The sequence below is a fragment of the Hylobates moloch genome, unplaced genomic scaffold, assembly GCF_009828535.3.
Source record: "Hylobates moloch isolate HMO894 unplaced genomic scaffold, HMol_V3 SCAFFOLD_5, whole genome shotgun sequence".
NCBI classification, from domain to species: Eukaryota; Metazoa; Chordata; class Mammalia; order Primates; family Hylobatidae; genus Hylobates; species Hylobates moloch.
Genome location: NW_026652280.1, coordinates 87,738,179 through 87,759,669, shown reverse-complemented (window position 1 = coordinate 87,759,669; position 21,491 = coordinate 87,738,179). Strand labels below are relative to the sequence as shown.

General features: G+C 50.0%; 1 protein-coding gene across 2 annotated transcripts in view; it reads left to right on the top strand.

The window, feature by feature from the left end:
* The window catches only part of CPT1A (carnitine palmitoyltransferase 1A), a 100,950-nt gene that overhangs the window by 14,432 nt on the left and 65,027 nt on the right, over positions 1-21,491 (top strand). For both annotated transcript variants that reach the window (XM_032153723.2, XM_058439033.1), the window contains exons 2-4: positions 11,662-11,815; positions 14,599-14,738; positions 19,353-19,524. In XM_032153723.2, the coding sequence (XP_032009614.1) occupies positions 11,675-11,815; positions 14,599-14,738; positions 19,353-19,524 (453 nt within the window). In that variant the 5' untranslated portion in view covers positions 11,662-11,674. The remainder of the gene's footprint in view (positions 1-11,661; positions 11,816-14,598; positions 14,739-19,352; positions 19,525-21,491) is intronic.

Genomic DNA, 21,491 nt, shown 5'->3' with positions numbered 1-21,491 from the left:
GCGTTTAAGACAGAAAACAGTCTTGCTGTATAATAAAGTTCACTGGGGCTTGTGTGTGTGTGTATGTTTTGAGACAAGATCTCATTCTGTCGCCCAGGCTGGAGTGCAGTGGCGTGATCATGGCTCACTGTAGCCTCAACCTCCCGGGTTCAGGTGAGCCTCGCCCTTCAGCCTCCCAAGTAGCTGGGACTACAGGTGCTCACCACCACGCCTGGTTTATTCTTGTATTTTTAGTAGAGATGAGGGTTTACCATGTTGCTCAGGCTGGTCTCAAACTCCTGGGCTCAAGCGATCTGCCCGCCTTGGCCTCCCAGAGTTTTTGTGATGCCTATCTGAGGTCCAGGAATTTATTAGTGACTGGCCTTCTTCCACCTGGACACCCCACCTCACCCCCTACTCCTTCTCCCTAAGCACCAGGTCCTTGGAAGAGCTTGGCGCCCCTGGCCCTGGGCTTGTTGTCCACCCATCCCGGTCTCAGCTGCTCACCTGCCTCACCTGGCTGCCATCTGTTTCCAGGAAGGTAAGGTTAGCCACCTGTGGTCCCAGTCCTGTTTATGCCACAGGTAAGGGAGGCCGCAGACCCAATTTTGAGGGATCCCGTTTGTGCTAAGTAAAGTATGTTACAGAAAGGCACGCTGAGGGCCGGGTTGGTTTTCTTTTTTTTTTTTTTTTTTTTGTTGAGATGGAGTCTCACTCTCACGCAGGAGTGCAGTGGCCTGATCTCTGCTCACTGCAAGCTCCGCCTCCCTGGTTCACGCCATTCTCCTGCCTCAGCCTCCCGAGTAGCTGGGACTACAGGTGCCCGCCACCATGCCCGGCTAATTTTTTTTGTATTTTTAGTAGAGACGGGGTTTCACCATGTTAGCGAGGATGGTCTCTACCTCCTGACCTCGTGATCTGCCCCCCTCGGCCTCCCAAAGTGCTGGGATTACAGGCGTGAGCCACCGCGCCTGGCCTTTTTTTTTTTTTTTTGTGACGGAGTCTCACTCTCTCACCCAGGAGTGCAGTGGCCTGGTCTCGGCTCACTGCAACCTCTGCCTCCCGGGTTCAAGTGATTCTCCTGCCTCAGCCTCCCAATTAGCTGGGAGTACAGGCGCATGCCACCAGATCCAGCTTATTTTTAGTAGTGACAGGGTTTCACCATGTTGGTCAGGCTGGTCTTGAACTCCTGACCTGCAGTGATCCTCCCACCTCGGCCTCCCAAAGTGCTGGCATTACAGGCCTGAGCCACAGTGCCCGGCCTCAGGCTGCCTTTCAATGCAGGGGTACATCAAGGCAGGAAACGTGCTGACCACTCTCAGACTCTGGTCTGGGACCCTCTACTCTCCAGGGCCAGGGAGGGAAGGGGGGGTGCGGTGCGAATGGCTTTATCTGGTTACCATTCTTATGAGTTCCTTGGTTTTAGAGACATTAGGAACCCTCTGCCCTGTGTCTGGAGTGAGTGAGGCCGGCCCAGGAGCTGGGGGTCACTCACCGGAGTGGGTTGGCCTCCGTGAAGCCACGGCAGCCATGTCTTCTGCAGTCCCCCGGCTTTGTTTCCGGTGACTCAGAGGTGGGAGAAGCTGCCACTCTGCATCCACTCCCAGCTGGGTGAAAGGCAGGGAGCAGGTGGGCCCTCTTTCTGGGGAGAGGTGAAGTCCCTGCGTGGGCCAGGAGCGTGGCCTCCTGCCTGAAGAGGAAGCACCTGGAAGAGGCTGGCTGGGTGGGGTGGGGGGGGGCAGGCACGGGGCAGGCAGGGGGGGGGGGGGGGGGGGGGGACGGGGGGGAGGCGGGCACTCAGGGAGGCGAGGACTCAGGGGAGGCCCTGCTTTTCCTTTCTCATCCTTTTCACACCGGGGTCATAAAAATCCTGCTGGGTTCGGCAAGCAGGTGGTGACTGTCCAGGTATTTCCAGGTTGTGGGTAGTGGGGACAGGGTAAGGGGGCTTGGGCTTGGGCATGGCCACCTTTCCACACGCTCTGGCCCCGGAAACCTTTGCTCCTCCTGGTTTTATCTTCCCTGGCTCTAGATGGGTTACACCGTTTCTCTGCTGCCAGCCCTGTTGTATTGGGTGGGCTATGGGGTGAGAAGTGTGTGCTTCCCTTCCCGGGAGGTGGGCACCTGGGGCGCTTGGAGTATCTGAGGAGCTCTCCAAACATGAGATTTTTGAGCTCCGATTGCAGCGGATGAATGTTGCATTTCATTCAACACATTCTAAAACACCAGGAGATCTCAAATGCGTGTAGAAGAGACACTTGCCTACTGGGCTCACGCAGCCCTGCCCTTCACCCGATCTCACGCGTGGCTCATTCCTACCCGTCCCTCCATTTGTCCCACCCCAAGTGATTTTGAAGCAAGTCCCAGACATGATAAAAGATAAAATTAGGCTGGGCACAGTGGCTCACAGCACTTTGCGAGGCCGAGGTGGGCAGATCACCTGAGGTCAGGAGTTCAAGACCAGCCTGGCCAATATGGTGAAATCTGGGCTCTATTAAAAATACAAAAATCAGCTGGGCGCAGTGTCGGGCATCTGTAGTCTCAGCTACTGAGGAGGCTGAGGCAGGAGAATTGCTCGAACCTGGGAGGCAGAGGTTAAAGTGAGCCTAGATCGTGCTACTGCATTCGAGCCTGGGCGACAGAGCAAGACTTAAAATGAAAATAAAATTGATGTATCAGTATTTAGGAGTATCGATAAAAATGGAAGTTTTTTAATAACCATGCCTGTGTGCCATGGATTGTGCCACTGCACTCCAGCCTGGGCAGCAGAGCGAGACTCTGTCTCTTAAAAAACATAACCACAATATCTTGTAATACCTAAAAGATAATTCACAGAAATTCCTTAATGCCATGAGGTAACAGTTGTTTTGAATGAGTCTTTTTTAAAATTTAATTTAATTTTAGATTCGGGGGTACGTGTGCCTGTTTGTTACACGGGCATTTTGCATACTGGTGGGAGTTGGGCTTCTAATGTACCCAGAGTGCCCTCGATGAAAGGGAAGAGAGTGAACATTGTACCCGATAGGTAATTTTTCAGCCCTTGCCCCACTTCCTCCCTTCCCTTTTGGAATCCCCAATATCTGTTATTTCCATCTTTTTTTTTCTTTTTTTTTTTGAAATAGAGTCTTGCTCTGTCACCCAGGCTGGAGTGCAGTGGCCCAATCTCAGCTCACTGCAACCTCTGCCTCCCAGGTTCAAGCGATTCTCCTGCTTCAGCCTCCCAAGTAGCTGGGATTACAGGCGCCTGCCACGGCGCGTGGCTAATTTTTGCTATTTTTAGTAGAGATGAGGTTTCACCATGTTGGCCAGGCTGTTCTCAAACTCCTGACCTCAGGTGATCCACCTGCCTCGGCCTCCCAAAGTGCTGGGATTACTGGCGTGAGTCACCGTGCCTGGCCTGTTACTTCCATCTTTATGTTTATGGGTACCCATTGTTTAACTCCCACTTATAGGTGAGAACATGCGGTATTTGGTTTTCTGTTTCTGAGTGAGTTCACTTAGGATAAAGACCTCCAGTTGCATCCATGTTACTGCAAGGGACGTGATTTCATTCTTTTTTTTTTTTTTTTTTTTTGAGTGAGACTTTCACTCTTGTTGCCCAGGCTAGAGTGCAATGGCGTGATCTCAGCTCACCGCAACCTCTGCCTCCCGGGTTCAAGTGATTCTCCTGCCTCAGCCTCCCAAGTAGCTGGGATTACAGGCATGTACCACCACACCTGGCTAATTTTGTATTTTTTAGGAGCGATGGGGTTTGTCCATGTTGGTCAGGCTGTTCTCGAACTCTTGACCTCAGGTGATCCTCCCGCCTCGGCCTCCCAAAGTGCTGGGATTACAGGCGTGAGCCACCAGGCCCGGCCAATTTCATTCTTCTTCATGGCTGCTGAATGAGTCCTTAATGTGACCAGAGCATCATGGTGGACAGGATATGGAAGAAAAGAATAACATATCCACCCCTCACCATTATATATTTGAGGAGAGAATGGTTAGGTGCATAGACATTAAATAGACAACACTTCCTGAGACAGTATTTTTTGGTAACAGCTTTATTGAGATATTCATGTACCATAAAATTCACCTATCTAAAGTGTACACTTTAGTGAGTTTGTTTGGGTTTTTTTTGAGACAGGATCTTGCTCTGTTGCCCAGGCTGGAATGCAGTGGTGCAGTCACGGCTCACTGCAGCTTCGACCTCCCAGGCTCAAGTGATCCTCCCACCTCAGCCTCCTTAGTAGCTGGGACTACAAGCACACATCACCGCACCCAGCTAATTTTTGTAGTTTTTGCAGAGCCAGGGTTTCGCCACGTTGCCCAGGCTTTCAGTGGTTTTTAGTATATTCATAGAGTTGTGCAACTATCACCACAGTCAATTTTGGAATGTTTTCATCACCCTAAGAAGATACCCCCGACTCCTTACCCATGACCTCCCTATCTTCCCATCTGCTCCAAGCCCCTGCCAACCACTAGTGTACTCTCTGTCTCTGTAGATTTGCCTGTTCTGGACATTTAGAATAAGTAGAATCAGCAATATATGACCTTCTGTGTGGCTTCTTTCACTCAGCATCACGTCTTCAGGGCCCATCCATGTTGCAGCAGGTGTCAGAGGTCCATTCCTTTTCATTGCTGAATACTATTCCGTGGTATGGATGGACCACATTATATTTATCCATTCATCAGCAGAATGTATTGCCACTTTTTGGCTATCTAAATGATGTTGTGAGTGTTCGTGTGCAGGCTTTTTTATGCACATGTTTTCAGTTCTCTTGGGTATATATGTAGGAATGGAATTGCTGGGTCATATGGTAAGTCTATTTTTATACAAATTTTTTATTTTTTTAAGACAAGATCTTCTCGTTGCCCAGGCTGGAGTGCAGTGGTGCAATCACAGCTCACTGCAGGCCCCACCTCCTGGGCTCAAGCGATCCTCCTGCCTCAGCCTCCCAAGTTGCTAGGGTTACAGAGATGCACCGCCATGCCTGGGTAATTTCTTTGATTTTTAATAGAGATGAGGTCTTGCCATGTTCCCCAGGCTGGTCTCCAACTCCTGAGCCAAAGCAATCCTCTTGTCTTGGCCTCGCGAAGTGCTGGGATTACAGGGGTGAGCCACTGCACCTGGCCCAATTTTTAATTTTTTTATTTTTGTTTATTATATAGAGACAGGGGCTCGCCATGTTGCGCAGGCTAGTCTAGAACTCCTGGCCTAAAGCAGTCTTTCTGCTTTGGCCTCCCAAAGTGCTGCAATTGCAGGTGTGAGCCACGATGCCAGGCCAGTAACTCTATATTTAAGCTTTTGAGGAATGGACAGACTGTTTGCCAAGATGGCTGCACCATTTGACCAGCCATGCATGAGAATTCTGATTTCTCCACATCCTCACCAACACTTGCTATCATCCATCTTTGTGATACTAGCCATCCTCCTAAGTGTGAAGTGGTGTTTTCCTGTGGTTTAGATCTGCACTCCCTATTGGCCACAGGAGGCAGTCTTACACTTACAGTGGTCCCCCCTTATCCTTGGGGGATACATTCCATGACCCCTCGTGGATGCCTGTATCTGCGGACAGTACCAAATCTGTACAGTCAGCTTTGTATCCTCAGGTTCTGCTTCTGTGGATTTAGCCAACCGAGGATTGAAAATATTTGGGGAAAAAGAAAAAACCTAGATAATAACAAAATATAATACAAAATAAAAATACAGAGTAACAACTGTTTACATAGCATTTACATTGTATTCATTATTGTAAGTCATCTAGAGATGATTTAAAGTATACAGGAGGGTTGGGCGCGGTGGCTCACACCTGTAATCCCAGCACTTTGGGAGGCCGAGGTGGGCGGATCACCTGAAGTCAGGAGTTTGAGACCAGCCTGGCCAATGTGGTGAAACTAGGTCTCTACTCAAAATAGAAAAATGAAAGCCAGGCACAGTGGCTCACGCCTGTAATCCCAGCACTTTGGGAGGCTGAGGCGGGTGGATCACCTGAGGTCAGGAGTTCAAGGCCAGCCTGGCCAACATACTGAAACCTTGTCTCTACTAAAAATACAAAAATTAGCCAGTCTTGGTGGTGGGGGCCTGTAATCCCAGCTACTCAGGAGGCTGAGGCAGGAGAATTGCTTGAACCCAGGAGGCAGAGGGTGCAGTGAGCCGAGACCGCGCCATTGCCCTCCAACTTGGGCAACAAGAGCAAAATTCCGTCTCAAAAATAAATAAATGAAATAAAAATACAAAAATTAGCCAGATGTGGTGGCACATGCCTGTAGTCCCAGCTACTCCAGAGGTTAAGGCAGGAGAATCACTTGAACCCGGGAGGCGGAGGTTACAGTGAACCGAGATCGCACCACTGAACTCTGTCTCAAAAAAAAAAAGTATACAGGAAGATGTGTGTAGGTTATTTGCAAATACTACACTATTTTCTATAAGGGACTGCACATTCATGGGTTTTGGTATGCATGGGGGTCCTGCAACTAGTCCCCCTCAGATTCCGTGGGACAGATGTGTATACGAGGTGTTTTCCTGTGTAGTACTACTGTGTAGTAACTCCCTGTAGGCAGGGAGTGTTGGCAGCATGGATAGCCTGGGTAAAGGGGTGATTCACATCCCTGGCAGGAGGGAGTGGGACAGTGGGAGCTTTCATCATACTGCTCAGAATGGTGCACAATCTAAAACTATGATTTTTTTTTCTTTTTTGAGATGGAGTCTCGCTCTGTCCCCTGGGCTGGAGAGCAGTGGTGCAATCTCAGCTCACTGCAACCTCTGCCTCCCGGGTTCAGGCAGTTCTCCTGCCTCAGCTTCCTGAGTAGCTGGGATTACAGGCACACGCCACCATGCCCAGCTAATTTTTGTATTTTTAGTAAAGACAAGGTTTCATCATGTTGGCCAGGCTGGTCTCGAACCCCTGACCTCAAGTGATCCACCCACCTGGGCCTCCCAAAGTGCTGGGATTACAGGCATGAGCCACCATGCCCAGCCTGGAGTTTTCCATTTAATATCTTCAGATGGTGGTTAACCATGGATAATTGAGACTTCAAAAAGCAAAATCACTAGGCATGATGGCTCACGCCTGTAATCCCAGTACTTTGGGAGGCTGAGACGGGTGGATCGCTTGAGTACAGGAGTTCGAGACCAGTCTGGGCAAGGTGGTGAAACCCTGTCTCTACAAAAAAATACAAAATTAGCTGAGCATGGTGGTGCATGCCTGTAGTCCCAGCTACCCAGGAGGCTGAGGTGGGAGGATCACCTGAGCTTGGGGAGTAGAGGCTACAGTGAGCCATGATCGTGCCACTGCACTCCAGTCTGGGCAATACAGCGAGACCCTGTCTCAAACAAACAACAAACAAACAAAGGTGCAAACTGTAGCTGAGGGGGGACTGCTGTAGGTGCGGCTGTATCAGTGTTTTTAAGCATAAGGCCACTGATCCAGGCCAGAACCCAGGGTGGGATTTGCGCTCATTAGATTTTGCATAGGGAGCTCCTCTGGCCCTTGTTGGGTTCACTCATTTCTGCTCGTGGCTCAAAGAGGGAGAGGCTAAGTCAGGACAGCCCATCTCAGCTCCTGCAAAAGCAGAAAAACAAACTGTGCACCTTAGGGGCATTTAGAACTCTTAGGGTTACCCTGAACTAGTCCAAATAAACAAGTCCTTCATTAAACTCAGATCGCTCTGTGAGGGCGTTTCACTCCTAGAAAGGACACTGTAATTACCTCCAGTCTGACTCTTCCTATCAGAGGTTAGATTTCTGAGCAAGCGTCGGATACATACCTTTGGAGAGACTTGGCTACAGACGCTATACTTAATCCACTGCCATGAATAATGCCTTTGTGTTCTGTATGAAGCCCAGGAGATCTTATCAATCATGCAGAGGTGGCCAGTCACGTCACTTTATTTGCCACGGTGCATGCTTTGCAGAGTCCTCTTCTGGGATGCCTGCTTCATGGTTACTGTGAAGGCTTTGATGGGAAAGGGGGCTGAGAGTTAACCTTGAGGCCGGGCGCGGTGCCTCACAGCGGTAATCCCAGCACTTTGGGAGGCCGAGGTGGGCGGATCATTTGAGCTCAGCAGTTCGGGAACAGCCTGGCCGACGTGGTGAAACCCTGTCTCCACTAAAAATAGAAAAAATTAGCCAGGCGTGGTGGCAGGCACTTGTAAGCCCAGCTACTCAGGAGGCTGAAGCATGAGAATCACTTGAACCCGGGGGGCGGAGGTTGCAGTGAGCTGAGATGGCACCGCTGCACTCCAGCCTGGGCGACAGAGTGAGACTCCGTCTCAAAAAAAAAAAAAAAAGTTAACCTTGAGACTCCAGGGGAGTCTTCCAGCTGCTTAGATAACTTTTTGAGAAATGGTTCAGAGCTGCTTGCTTTGATGCTCTCTTCAACCCATGGCAAACATCTGCTTAGTGATCTTGCTGCTTTCAAAAATGGGATCCATTCCTTTAAAACTGGCCAGGCCATGGGAGTTGGCTGCATGCCTACTAAATAATATGTAAATACTGTTGTTGTGTTGTTGTTGTTGTTGTTGTTGTTGTTGAGATAGGGTCTCACTCTGTCACCCTGGCTGGAGTACAATGGTGTGATCATGGCTCACTGCAGCCTCTACCTCCTGAGCTCAAGGGATCCTTCCGCCTCAGCTTCCCAAGTAGCTGGGACTACAGGCCCACACCACCATACCTGGCTAATTTTAAATTTTTTTTTAGAGACAGGGTTTCACCATATTGCCCAGGCTGGTCTTGAGTTCCTGGCCTCAAGCGATCCTCCCACCTCAGCCTCCCAAAGTGTTGGGATTACAGGTATAAGCCATCGTGCCTGGCCCATACATATTGTCGATTGCTTTGCAAATTGCTCTAAGCTGAAGTTATAGCTGGTGGAATGTAGTTTTACCAAATTACTCTTCCAGAGTCATTGAAGCAGAGCTGGCAGGTTCTGTGCTGATACCCCCCGGGTGTGTTGTCTGGCCCAGCTCCTCCCTCGCTCTGGCGATGTGGGGCATCTCCACCCGGATGTCCTGGTGACATTTCACATGTGGCAGGTCCAGGCATGAATTCTCAGCTTCTGCCCCCGCCTGCCTCCTTCCCTCCCTGAGACTGGTCCCTTGTCAGTATCTGGCTTCACTGAGTGGGTAGCTCAAGCCAGGAGCCCGAGGGCCCATTTCACCAGCACATGCAGCTCAAGGTGCCTCTGCAGACTGTCTTGTGTGGGTCATTGTCCACACTGTCACTGTCCCTGTCACTGACAGCCTGGGCCAGGCCCATGCACCTTCCTGGAAGACAGCCTCAGCTTCTTACTGGTCCTGCTTCCCCATCCCCATCCATACTCCATACAGCAGCCAGAGTGGTCTTTAGAACAGAAATAGTGGCAGGTTCCCCTTTCTCCAGGCCCTTGGATGCTTCTCCATTGCTAGCACAAAACCCTGCCACCTCCCACCGGCTGCCTCTGCCTTCCTCTCCAAACTTGGCCCCCTGCCCTTGAACCCAGACACCCTGTCCTTGACCCCAGCCACCTGCCCTTGACCCCAGACACCTGCCCTTGACCCCAGACACCCTGCCCTTGACCCCAGCTCCCCTGCCTTTGACCCCAGATACCTACTTTTGACCCGACACCCTGCCCTTGACCCCAGCTGGCCTGCCCTTGACCTTAGCTGTCCTGCCACTGACCCTGGACACCCTGTCCTTGACCCCAGCCACCCTGTCCTTGACCCCAGACACCTGCCCTTGACCCCAGCCTCCTGCCCTTGACCCCAGCCTCCTGCCCTTGACCCCAGCTTCCTGCCCTTGACCCCAGCCTCCTGCCCTTCCTGCCTCCAGCTCTTGCCTGCTCTTCCCATGGTTGCTCCTTCTCCTGGCTTCACTGTCTCCTGAGAGGTCCCCTCGGCACCTCCCCTTCCTGCACCAGTGTGCTGCTCATGCGTTGCTTGTTAGCTCGGTCTAAGCTGTGGGAGGGCAGAGGGACCTTTTCTGCTGGTGTGCAGCTCTTCTCCTCGGCTGGCACGTTGGAGGCAGTCAACAAATATTTGTAATATGGACAGATGTCTGAAATCGGGTGCCTTTATAGGGCCTGCCAGCGGATGGTTCTGTGTTTTGGCTGGTGGAGGACTGAGCCAGGCTGATTTCTGTAACAGGGGATCTTTGAAACTGTGATAGCCACTGATTTTGATCTCGCCTTCAGAGGGCATCAGTGGGTGAAAACAGGAAAAATATATGACCCACACATGACACACACAAACCACACAATCACCACATGCACACACACAACACACACAAACACACACACACCCACACACCCATACACACACACCACACACACATCACACACACACCCCCAATACCATGCCAGACACCCAACCACCTGACACACCACATACACAACATACAATCCACAACACACACACCCACCACACACATACACCAGACACCAGACATACCACCACACACCACACACACCTACCACACACATATACACACAACACCACACACACCACATACACATACCACACACACATATACACACACACACCACACACATAACACCACACATACACACACACACATCACACACAACACACAGGATTTTTATTATGGTCCTTGATAGTTTTTTCCTCTTAGCTTCTCTTTTATCCATTTAGTACTTTGTGGCAGGCAGCTTGGGAGGAGGTAGAGGAGGCACCGTGAGAAGGGCAGGCGCCACCGCCCCGGGGGGTCCAGGCAGGGATGGGGGTGGGCTGTGCTGTGCTGAGCGGCTGTGCCAAGGAGCCTGAAGGCGGCTGGAGCCAGGATGAAGGGGACAGGAAGAATGTAGCAGATCCAGAAGCAGTTTTCTGCAGCTGGGCAGGGGATGCTGTCCCCAGGGGCTGTGCTTGAGTCTGGACTGCAGCGCCCCGGGATCCGTTCAGCCTGTGGGGCTGCGGAGGCAGGTTCCGCTTCAGCCGCTGCCTCCGAGGAAGAAGGCCTGCTCCATCTGTGAACACCCATTCTTGAAGCGTCTGCGCACGTGACTCATGGAGTCTTCGTGGGTCTCTCTGAAACCCTAGAACAGTTTCTCGAAAGAGCAGCCACACAGACACCAGAGGCAGAGGCATTTGGGATTGATCTGCGCTCGAAGTTCAGGGTCTAGGGCTGTCGTGGGCTCCTTCGTGGACACTCTGGGCCTCTTTTACGCCAGCCTCCAAGGGCCTGGCTGCAAGATTGAGATTTGTCTGTGCTGTGTGAGTTGCTGAAGCGCTGTGGGCTTTGCATCAGCAGGTGTGGCCTGGATGCTGGCTTGGAGGCGTGGTTCTGGGCAATGTCCAGGGCCAGGGTTGGGGTACCACGCAGGGCCAGGGGTTGGGGTACCACGAGCCTGGATGCTGGCTTGGAGGCGTGGTTCTGGGGGACGTCCAGGGCCAGGGTTGGGGTACCACGGGCCTGGATGCTGGCTTGGAGGCGTGGTTCCGGGCAACGTCCAGGGCCAGGGTTGGGGTACCACGGGCCTGGCTCCTGACGATCATCTTGGGCTTCTAAGCAGAGGCAGCAACTGTCTGTGTAGCGGTGGTCAGGCGAGGGGGTGCCAGCTGTGGTGATGGAATTGGTCTGTTGATGAAAAATATTAAATCTGTTAAGTCGGGAGGAAGAACTTAAGTTCAGAAGGAATGGCACTTCTGTATGAGGGTTTTTTTAGTGTCTGGTCACATGTTCCACTGTGTTACATTTTCTCCTTCTCCTTCCAGGTACTCTCTGAAGATGGCAGAAGCTCACCAAGCTGTGGCCTTTCAGTTCACAGTCACTCCGGACGGGATTGACCTGCGGCTGAGCCATGAAGCTCTTAGACAAATCTATCTCTCTGGACTTCATTCCTGGAAAAAGAAGTTCATCAGATTCAAGGTTTTCTGAGATTTGTTGAAATCTACACAGTATGCCTTTTAATATCTAAGAATCTACACAGTATGCCTTTTAATATCTAATATCTAATAGCTCTGGCAGCTATTGAGGTCTACGTGCTTCAGACTGGTGACTGCATATCACTTACCTATTTCCATGGTACTTAAGGCTTGGGGACACCATCACATAGACTTTAGCTCACTGGATGCTTGGAGCAGTTCCATTAGGCAGGTAGAGGGACTGGGCATGCATTAAAGCAGGCTGGGAAATCGAGGCTCAAAGGGCCCACGACCTACTTAATAGAAGGCAGAGTAAAGACTAGAATTCACATCTTCTCCTCTGAGTCAGAATCCTTTACACCTTGTTCAAATAGGATTTTTTCCAGGCCAGGTGCAGTGGCTCACACCTGTAATCCCTGCACTTTGGGAAGCTGAGGTGGGCGGATCGCTTGAGCTCAGGAGTTTAAGACCAGCCCGGGTGACATGACAAAACCCCATCTCTACAAACAATACAAAATTAGGCAGGTGTGATGGCATGCATCTGTAGCCCCAGCTACTCAGGAGGCTGAGGTGGGAGGATTGCTTGAACCTGGGAGGCAGAGACTGCAGTGAGCCATGATTGAGCCACCGCACTCCAACCTGGGCAATAGAGCAAGACTTTGTCTCAAAAAAATAAAAAGATTTTTTCCAAACTTCAGCAAGTGAATGTAATAACTACTTTGTTGATAAAACATTCACACATTAGAAACTCTCCACATAAGGGCCAGGCGCAGTGGCTCACGCCTGTAATCCCAGCACTTTGGGAGGCCAAGGAGGGCGGATCACGAGGTCAGGAGATCGAGACCATCCTGGCTAACACGGTGAAACCCCATCTCTACTAAAAAATACAAAAAATTAGCCAGGCGTGGTGGTGGGCGCCTGTAGTCCCAGCTACTCGGGAAGCTGAGGCAGGAGAATGGTGTGAACCCAGGAGGCGGAGCTTACAGTGAGCTGAGATTATGCCACTGCACTCCAGCCTGGGTGACAGAGTGAGACTCTGTCTCAAAAAAAAAAAAAAAAAAACTCTCCACATAAGTTCAAATATGGTTGAGTCCACATGTTCTCAATTCTGTTTATCTAAAGAAGTGGAACTTTGTTCTTTTTTAAGTGTCTTGTTTTTCCATGTATTTTAATTTATTTTAAACAGCATAGAAGGAGTAAGTGCACGTTTGAAAACACGCAAACTAGGTGAAAGTTCATTAAGTCAAAAGTGGACCCCCCCCCCCCCCGCCCGACCCCCCGCCAGCCCCAGCGGTAGCTCAATTCAGTTTGTGGACTTCCTAGTGCTCCTTCCCCGAGGGCGGCACTGAAGTGGGCCACTGAGAAAGGCCTAAGCTCAAGGGCAGGTGGCAGCAGGGACAGCGGAGAGGCGGGTGAGCCCCTGGGAGCCAGCACAGCTGCACAGGTGTCCCTGGGGCTCAGCCTGTGGGTTCTTGGGCCCAGATAAATAACTCACCAAGGTGACATCCAAGATGTCACTGAGGCACTAGCTCGGCTCGCTGAGAGCTGCTGTTTTTCACCTTGGAATCTGGGAAAATAGAAACTTGGATGCAGGGGCTTGGCCATCATATTCAACCCAGTGGGAATGTTGTTCTCCCTCTCCCCTCCCCTCTTTTTTTTTCTTTTTTTTTTTTGAGACAGGGTCTTGCTCTGTTGCCCAGGGTGGAGTGCAGTGGTGCAGTCACAGCTCACTGTATCCTCAATGGGCTCAGGTAATCCTCCTGTCTCATCCTTCCAGGTAGCTGGGACCATAGGTGCCACCACAATGCCCGGCTAATTTTTTTTTGTTTTAGACAGAGCCTCACTCTGTTGCCCAGGCTGGAGTGCAATGGCACAACCTTGGCTCACTGTGACCTCCGCCTCCCGGGCTCAAGTGATTCTTCTGCTTCAGCCTCCTGAGTAGCTGGGACTATAGGCACCCGCCACAACACCTGGCTAATTTTTTGTATTTTTAGTAGAGACAGGATTTCACCATGTTGGTCAGGCTGGTTTCAAACTCCTCACCTCAAGTGATCGGCCCACCTCAGCCTCCCAAAGTGCTGGGGTTACAGACGTTAGCCACAGCACCTGGCCTGCTTTGGTCATTTTTAATCCATTATCTTTGTCAAATCAATATCTTATTAGGATGGTTTAGTAAGAATTTTTTTTTATTGGAATTGTCAAACATACACAAGAGTGAAGAGGACTGATTAAAGATCCCCACTGTTCCCTTCCTCGTTTCAACAATTTTGCCAATTTTGTTTGATATAATCCTTTTTTTTTTTTTTTTGGCTGGAGTATTTTACAGCAAATTCTCGACATGGAGTGAGGTCTCCCATGAAATCTTCAGGGTTAAGCAGCCTTCTGACACAGGGGCGGCAAGAGGAGCAGTTTTGGAGCTGGGGTCTCAGGGCATTCTAGACAGTAGCAGGCTGGGGACAGGACGTCATGGTGGCTCAGTGATGTCCTTCACCAGCTAAACTAGTGCCTGGGCTGATTATCATGTCCCGGGGTGTCCACTCTTGGGGAAGCTTTCAGGGTGGATTTTGGCTCAGAAGTAGTGGAAGGGAGGAAACTGGAACCGCTGCAGGCTGTAAACTCTGGGGAGAGTCCCAGCTGGTGGGGTATGGTTTCTTGGTGCACGCACACTGCCGACACCCTCTTCTCACTGCCTGCCGTCCCAGCAGCCCTGCTGCCAGGGGCCATGAAGCGTCATTGTCCCGTGGGTTGTGGGAGGACACCGCTCACGGCCCGTGTGTCTGTCTTTAGAACGGCATCATCACTGGCGTGTACCCGGCCAGCCCCTCCAGTTGGCTTATCGTGGTGGTGGGAGTGATGACAACGATGTACGCCAAGATCGACCCCTCGTTAGGAATAATTGCAAAAATCAATCGGACCCTGGAAACGACGTAAGTAATCGTGTGAAATCTCCAATTGTTTGGGAAGTTACCGATTTTATTGCTGTTTTTATGTCTCTTCAAATGTGATGATTGTCACTGTCCTGGATTCGATGTGAAGCTCCTGATGCTGTTCTCACATCAGCTTTCTTCCCGTCTCCTGGGTGGTGTTAAGGTCCCCCTAGGAGTTTGCGGTCCCCTGCGGCCATTCCTCTGAAGACCAGGGTGAGAAGAGTGGTAGTGGCCCTGGGGCACCCCTCGGAAGGTGTCAGGGCCCGAGGGTTTGGCCAATAATGACAGTGCCCTTAGACTGGCCAATAGGGCTCTGAAACGGAATTTCTGCTCAAAGGGCTGATTCCCCATGTAGTAATTTCTTTGCACTTGGAGTCTGTTCATCCCAGAGTTCTGTGACCCTTGAACTGACTGCTGTGGGGTCCTCTGCAGGGACCTCACCCACTTAACTCTCTGTCAGGGTAGTTTAGAAATCTCCAGGGACCCCCCCTTGTCACTCCCACCCCTAGGGTTTTGATTTTCCTGGGACTTATTTCTTGCTACCAAGAGATAAGGCCCAGAGACACCTTAGGTAACATTCAGCACATGTTCATTTTATTTTTTTTTCCAACCACTTGCCGCCTGTTGATAGCACATGTTTATTGCACGCTTGTGATGTCTGTTATTCCATCCAGTTCTGGAGATGGCCCAGACTCCCATCTAGGAAGGTCAGAGCCTGCACTGCAGTGACCTCTCATTAGGGTCCCTTTTACCAGTGAGGAAGCATTCAGACAGATGCAGGTGTCTGCCCAAGTCACAGGAAGAGGGAGCGGGGAAGCTGGAGTTCAAACCCAGCTCTGCGCAGCTCTGAAATCTGTGCTTTCTTCAGTGTAGCACTGAGGTCCCCCCACCCCCTGCCCCAGAAGCTTCCGTGAGACAAATGCGAGTGAACACCGCATTTTTGCCATTTGGGCACGGTGGTTCACACCTGTAATCCCAGGACTTTGGGAGGCCGAGGCGGGTGGATCACCTGAGGTCAATAATAGCCACCAACTCCTCATAATGGGCTTTGTTTTGGGGCCAGGAGTTGCAGGCGGAAGGCACGATGCCGGGTCAGGGCTAAGCTAAAAAATAAAGCTCTGGATCTTTATAGTCACGCCTTCCGGGTTGTTTGCATATAAATATTGTTTAATCAGAAAGAAATAAGAAAATAAACTGGTAGAAAAAAGGACGTAAACAAAAACTCACAGTTAATGGCTGAATTTGATTTTTTTTTTTTTTTTTTGGAGATGGAGTTTTTGCTCCATTGCCCAGGCTGGAGTGCAATGGTGCGATCTCGGCTCACTGCAACCTCTGCCTCCCGGGTTCAAGCAATTCTTCTGCCTCCGCCTCCCGAGTAGCTGGGATTACAGGTGCCCGCCACCATGCCTGGATAATTTTTGTATTTTTTGTAAAGATGAGGTTTCACCATGTTGGCCAGGCCGATCTCGAACTATTGACCTCAGGTGGTCCACCCGCCTCGGCCCCCCAAAGTCCTGGGATTACAGGTGTGAGCCACTGTGCCCAGCCTTGATTCTGATGACTAGAAATAAAAGATTAAGCAGATTAATGGTCTGACTCTCCTGATGACAGCTTGAGCAGGTGCCCTGATTCTTGAACCTCTTTTTGCGAAGGGTCTGCAGAGGACCCCTCCACATCCTGTTCCTTCTCCAGGAAGCCCCTGAACCCTCCAGAGTCATTGAGCATCCAGCTGAGTTGCTTGCAACCTTGAGGTAGCTCAGGAATGCTGGCTCAGGCCTCTGTAAATGTCTGCAAGAAACATAATAAAAGTTCCCAGTCATTTTAGCAGAAGCATGCCTGGCTGGGACGCCTGCCAGGTTCCTTGTCTGCCTGGGGACTGCTGTCATTGCTGTCACTCAGAAAGCAGTTGGCAGACCTGGGTGCTTGGGGCGGGCCTAGCTGCTGTCTTCCTTGAGGTCCCAGGACCCGCAGGCCTGCAGTGGATAGCTGCCTCCGAGCCTTGCGTGTGGAGCTGTTCCTACGTACTTTTCATTCTCTCATGGGATTAATGAATATCTTTTTTTTTTTCTTTTTGAGATGGAGTCTCACTCTGTTGCCCAGGCTGGAGTGCAATGGTGCGATTTCGGCACATTGCAACCTCCACTTCCTGGGTTCAAGTGATTCTCCTGCCTTAGCATCTCAAGTACCTGGGACTGCAGGCACACACCACCACGCCCAACCAATTTTTGTATTTTTGGTAGAGATGGGGTTTCGCCATGTTGGCCAGGCTGGTCTTGAACTCCTGACCTCAAGTGATCCACCCGCCTCGTCCTCCCAAAGTGCTGGGATTACAGACGTGAGCCACTGCACCCGGACCAGATCTTTAATTTACTCTCTAGTGTAGGCGCTCTCTTAAAACTGGATTATATTTAGAAGTATTGACTGTTTAAAGCCCTTAATAATCTGGGCCTTTGTAAGATTTGTTTCTTTGTACCTCTTAAATCTATTTTGGTAAACTGGGCCATCCCTGGCCTAAATTTAGAAAGGCCGGGTTAAGGGCCAGCGTCTTCCAGCCTCATGGGCCATTTCCTGTCCTGGAGGGGATCTGCAGTATCTCTGGGCCGCTGCCTTCAAAAGTGGAGTCGGGCTGGGCATGGTGGCCTATAATTCCAGCACTTTGGGAGGCCGAGGCAGGAGGATTGCTTGAGCCCAGGAGTTCAAGATCAGCCTGAGCAACATAGTGAGACCCTATCTCTTAAAAAAAAGAAAGAATAAAAAAGTGGAGTCATACGTGTCATGTGAGGTTTGTCTCTGAGTCTGTCCCCGATAGCCTTGTAAGGAGCATGTCCTTTCAAAGAAAGCTTTTTGCTAACATTTTTTAATCTAAGTGTCTCTATGTCTATATTTTTAAAAATCTTGAGTGTATCATTTATTTGTTTATGCTAAAATATTTTTATTTTTGCAAATCAAGTAAATATATAGGTCTTTTTCTTTCAGTAATCTAAAACGTAGATTATCTAAAAGACAGCTTCTTAAATCCCTAAACCCAAGTTTGCTTATAGGTTAGATGACCAGAAAAGAGTGTATAGGTTTAAAAAAGAGACTACAGTTAAACTCCAGTGCTAGATTTCACAGGTTATAGAAAGATATACATTTTGGAGCAAGAGTATATAACCTTGTAGATAATTTGTTTTTGTCCACTTAAATATTATACAGTGTTAAATTAGTGGTTTTCTTTTTTTTATTTCTTATTTTGAAGAAATATTTATTATTATTTTTATTTATTATTTTTTATTTCTTATTTTCTTTTTTAAATTTTATTTTTGTATTGATGGGGTTTTGCCATGTTGCTCAGGCTGGTCTCGAACTCCTGGACTCAAGTGATCCACGCATCTTGGCCTCCCAAAGTGCTGGGATTATAGACTTGAGCCACTGCATCTCGCCAAATTAGTGCTTTTCAAATATTAGGGACACCTTTAGGTTATATATATATTGGTGTTTTAATCATTTGAAGCATGCTTAGTTTTCATTTTAAAAATATTTTGCAGTTCCCAAAACAACCAAAACTAAAACAAACCACAAAATAGCTGCATTTCTGGCCAGGCACGGTGGCACACACCTATAATCCCACCACTTTGGGAGGCCGAGGTGGGTGGATCACCTGAGGTCAGGAGTTCGAGACCAGCCTGGGCAACATGGCAAGATTCCATCTCTACTAAAAATAAAAAAATCAGTTGGGTGTGGTGGTGCGCACCTATAATCCCAGCTACTTAGGAGGCTGAGGTGGGAGAATTGCTTGAACCTGGGAGGTGGAGGTTGCAGTGAGCCGAGATCACATCATTGCACTCCAGCCTGGGCAACAGAGCAAAACTCTGTCTCAAAAAAAAAAACAAAAAAAACCCTGCATTTCGTCTCATTTTTAAAGTCTCATCTTAACCATACTATATACTACCTTCCTTCACAAACAAAAACATTTCCCGTATTTAAGTTGAATATTCACATGACCGTTTTACACAGTCCATTTCTTTATTTGTGTTAAATACTCCTAAGTCAAAAACAAGCTCTTTTGATATAAATACTGGTGGTAATAGTTGTAACAAATAATTTGAGATTACGATTACATCTAAAAGTAAGTTTGAGAGAAAAAAATTCATCAAGAGCTGAAGAAAGTGGCCCAGAATCTCTTGTGCACCTGCCGGGGAGGTGCAGGTCGGCAGGGCATGGCTCTCATGGTGGCCAGGTCCTGGCCTCATGGCATCCCCTCTGCCATTGGTCCTGAGGTCCTGGAGGAAGCTGTATCTTTTTCCAGAAGACACAGATTAGCCCTGGTTGGTTTCGAGGCCACCCGAGCAGATCGGGCTGAAGGGACCTCCGGGAAGAGAGCAGACAGGCCTGTCCCGGGCGCCTGGGTCTGCCAGCTACTTTCAGCGTGATTGGTTTTGGGGCGAGGAGGAGAGTGCCCGTGAGTGTTTTAAGAGCTCGGTTCCTACAAGTCCTCTCCCTCTGACTTTCCTGGCTCTACCTGGGGCAGGCTGCTGGGCCCTGCAGCACGTGGTGTCTGTGGCATCACCAGTGGCGTCGGTGGCACTGTGTGGCCTCACGCACAGCCTCCCTTGTCTGGGTCTGTCTCCGCAGCGACTGCATGTCCAGCCAGATGAAGAACGTGGTCAGCGGCATGCTGTTTGGCACCGGGCTGTGGGTGGCCCTCATCGTCACCATGCGCTACTCCCTGAAAGTGCTGCTCTCCTACCATGGGTGGATGTTTGCTGAGCACGGCAAGATGAGTCGCGCCACCAAGATCTGGATGGTAATTGCGCGTCCCTCTGGCTGTGGAGGGGGGTGGACAGTTTGGGCTTTGGGAAGAAGGACACCCCTGCGACCTTTTCTCTCTCAATGCCTGGTTGGTGACTTGGGCCTCAACCTTGAATGGCTGGAGGGGTTTGAGTCACCATGACACAAAAGCAGGGGCCAAAGAGTGCTTCTCTTTCGTGACGTTAGTGAGACCTGCAGCATTTTATATTGAGGTCTGCTCGGTTTGTAGCTGAGGTCATTCATTCATCAAATAAAAGTGCTGTCCATCCGGTTCCTTGTAGCGTTCTTGACTCACTTGTTGTCAGGCTTTAAATGGTTACCTTAGTTGACCCCTCACACAGGCTCCCGTGACTTAGACTTAGCTTCTGGAATGTTCCCCCAGCTTGCCTTGGCCCTCATCCCAAGGATCCCTTATTTAAGGTAATGGCTTTGCCATATATGTGGATGCTTGTCCAAATTTCATGATTTAAATGTTTTTCTTTTTTATTTTTATTTTCATTTTAGTTTTTTTTGAGATGGAGTTTCACTCTTGTTGCCCAGACTGGAGTGCAATGTTACGATCTCAGCTCACTGCAAACTCCACCTCTCAGGTTCAAGCAATTCTTTTGCCTCAGCCTCCCAAGTTGCTGAGATTACAGGCATGCACCACCATGCCTGGCTAATTTTGTATTTTTAGTAGAGACGGGGTTTTACCATGTTGGTCAGGCTGGTCTTGAACTCCTGACATCAGGTGATCCTGCCTTGGCCTCTCAAAGTGCTGGGATTACAGGTGTGAACCACCACACCCAGCTTTTTTTTTTTTTCTATTTGAGACAGGGTCTTGCTCCATTGCCCAGGCTGGAGTGCAGTGGCACGATCACGGCTCACTGCAGCCTCGACTTCCTAGGCTCAAGTGATTTTCCCACCTGAGCCTCCTGAGTAGCTTGGACTATAGGCGCACACCACCATGGCTGGCTAATTTTTGTAGTTTTAGTAGAGATGGGGTTTTGTTGGCCAGGCCGGTCTCAAACTTTTGAGCTCAAGTGATCGGCCCACCTTGACCTCCCAAAGTGTTGGGATTACAGGCATGAGCCATCACACCCGGCCTCAATTTAAATTTTTTTACGGGGGCTGGGCACGGCTGCTCATGGCTGTAATCTCAGCACTTTTGGAGGCCAAGCCCGGTGAACCACCTGAGCTCAGGAGTTTGAGACCAGGCTGGGGAACATGGCAAAACCCCGTCTCTACTAAAAATACAAAAATTAGCCAGGCACATTAGCCAGGCAAATTAGCCAGGCATGGTGGTGCATGCCTGTAATCCTAGCTACTCGAGAGGCTGAGGTGGGAGGATCGCTTGAGCCCAGGAGGTCAAGGCTGCAGTGAGCTGTGATTGCGTCACTACACTCCAGCCTAGGCGAGAGAGCCAGACCCTGTCTCAAAAAAAAAAAAAAAAAAAATTATTGGCTTAGTTTTTCTGAAAATCAACCCTCCAAGATGGGCATCATCTCTGGACTTTCAAGACCTCCATCTGGGGGCTGGGGTCCCTGTGACCCCCTGCAGGCAGGCATGTGCCCTGTGTACCATCTGCCCATTGTAGTCATGGCCCTGGGCTTTGGGCTTCTCTTGGCACCTCAAGCCCAACCTGGGTCTCTGGGGCCAGACATGTGTAAAGAAACATCTGCTTTATTCACCCCTGTCTTGCCAAGTGGCCTAAATGGTTCTAATGGACCAGGTAATCACGAGAACATTTTCTGCAGAATTTTTCTCGAATGGGGCTGCTCCGTGGGTCTGCCGGTGTATACGAGGCCATGGGTCTGTTTTGGTTTCTTGTCTGCCCCGACCTTGGCCCTGGGGCCCTTCTGCTCGGTCGCCTCAGGGTGGCCCCCACAGTGGTGCCTGCCTGGACTCGGCTGCTGTCTCAACCTTAGTGGGAGCCTGCTTGTGAGAGAAGCGTGGGAGTCACTGCAGTGCCCACCACACACC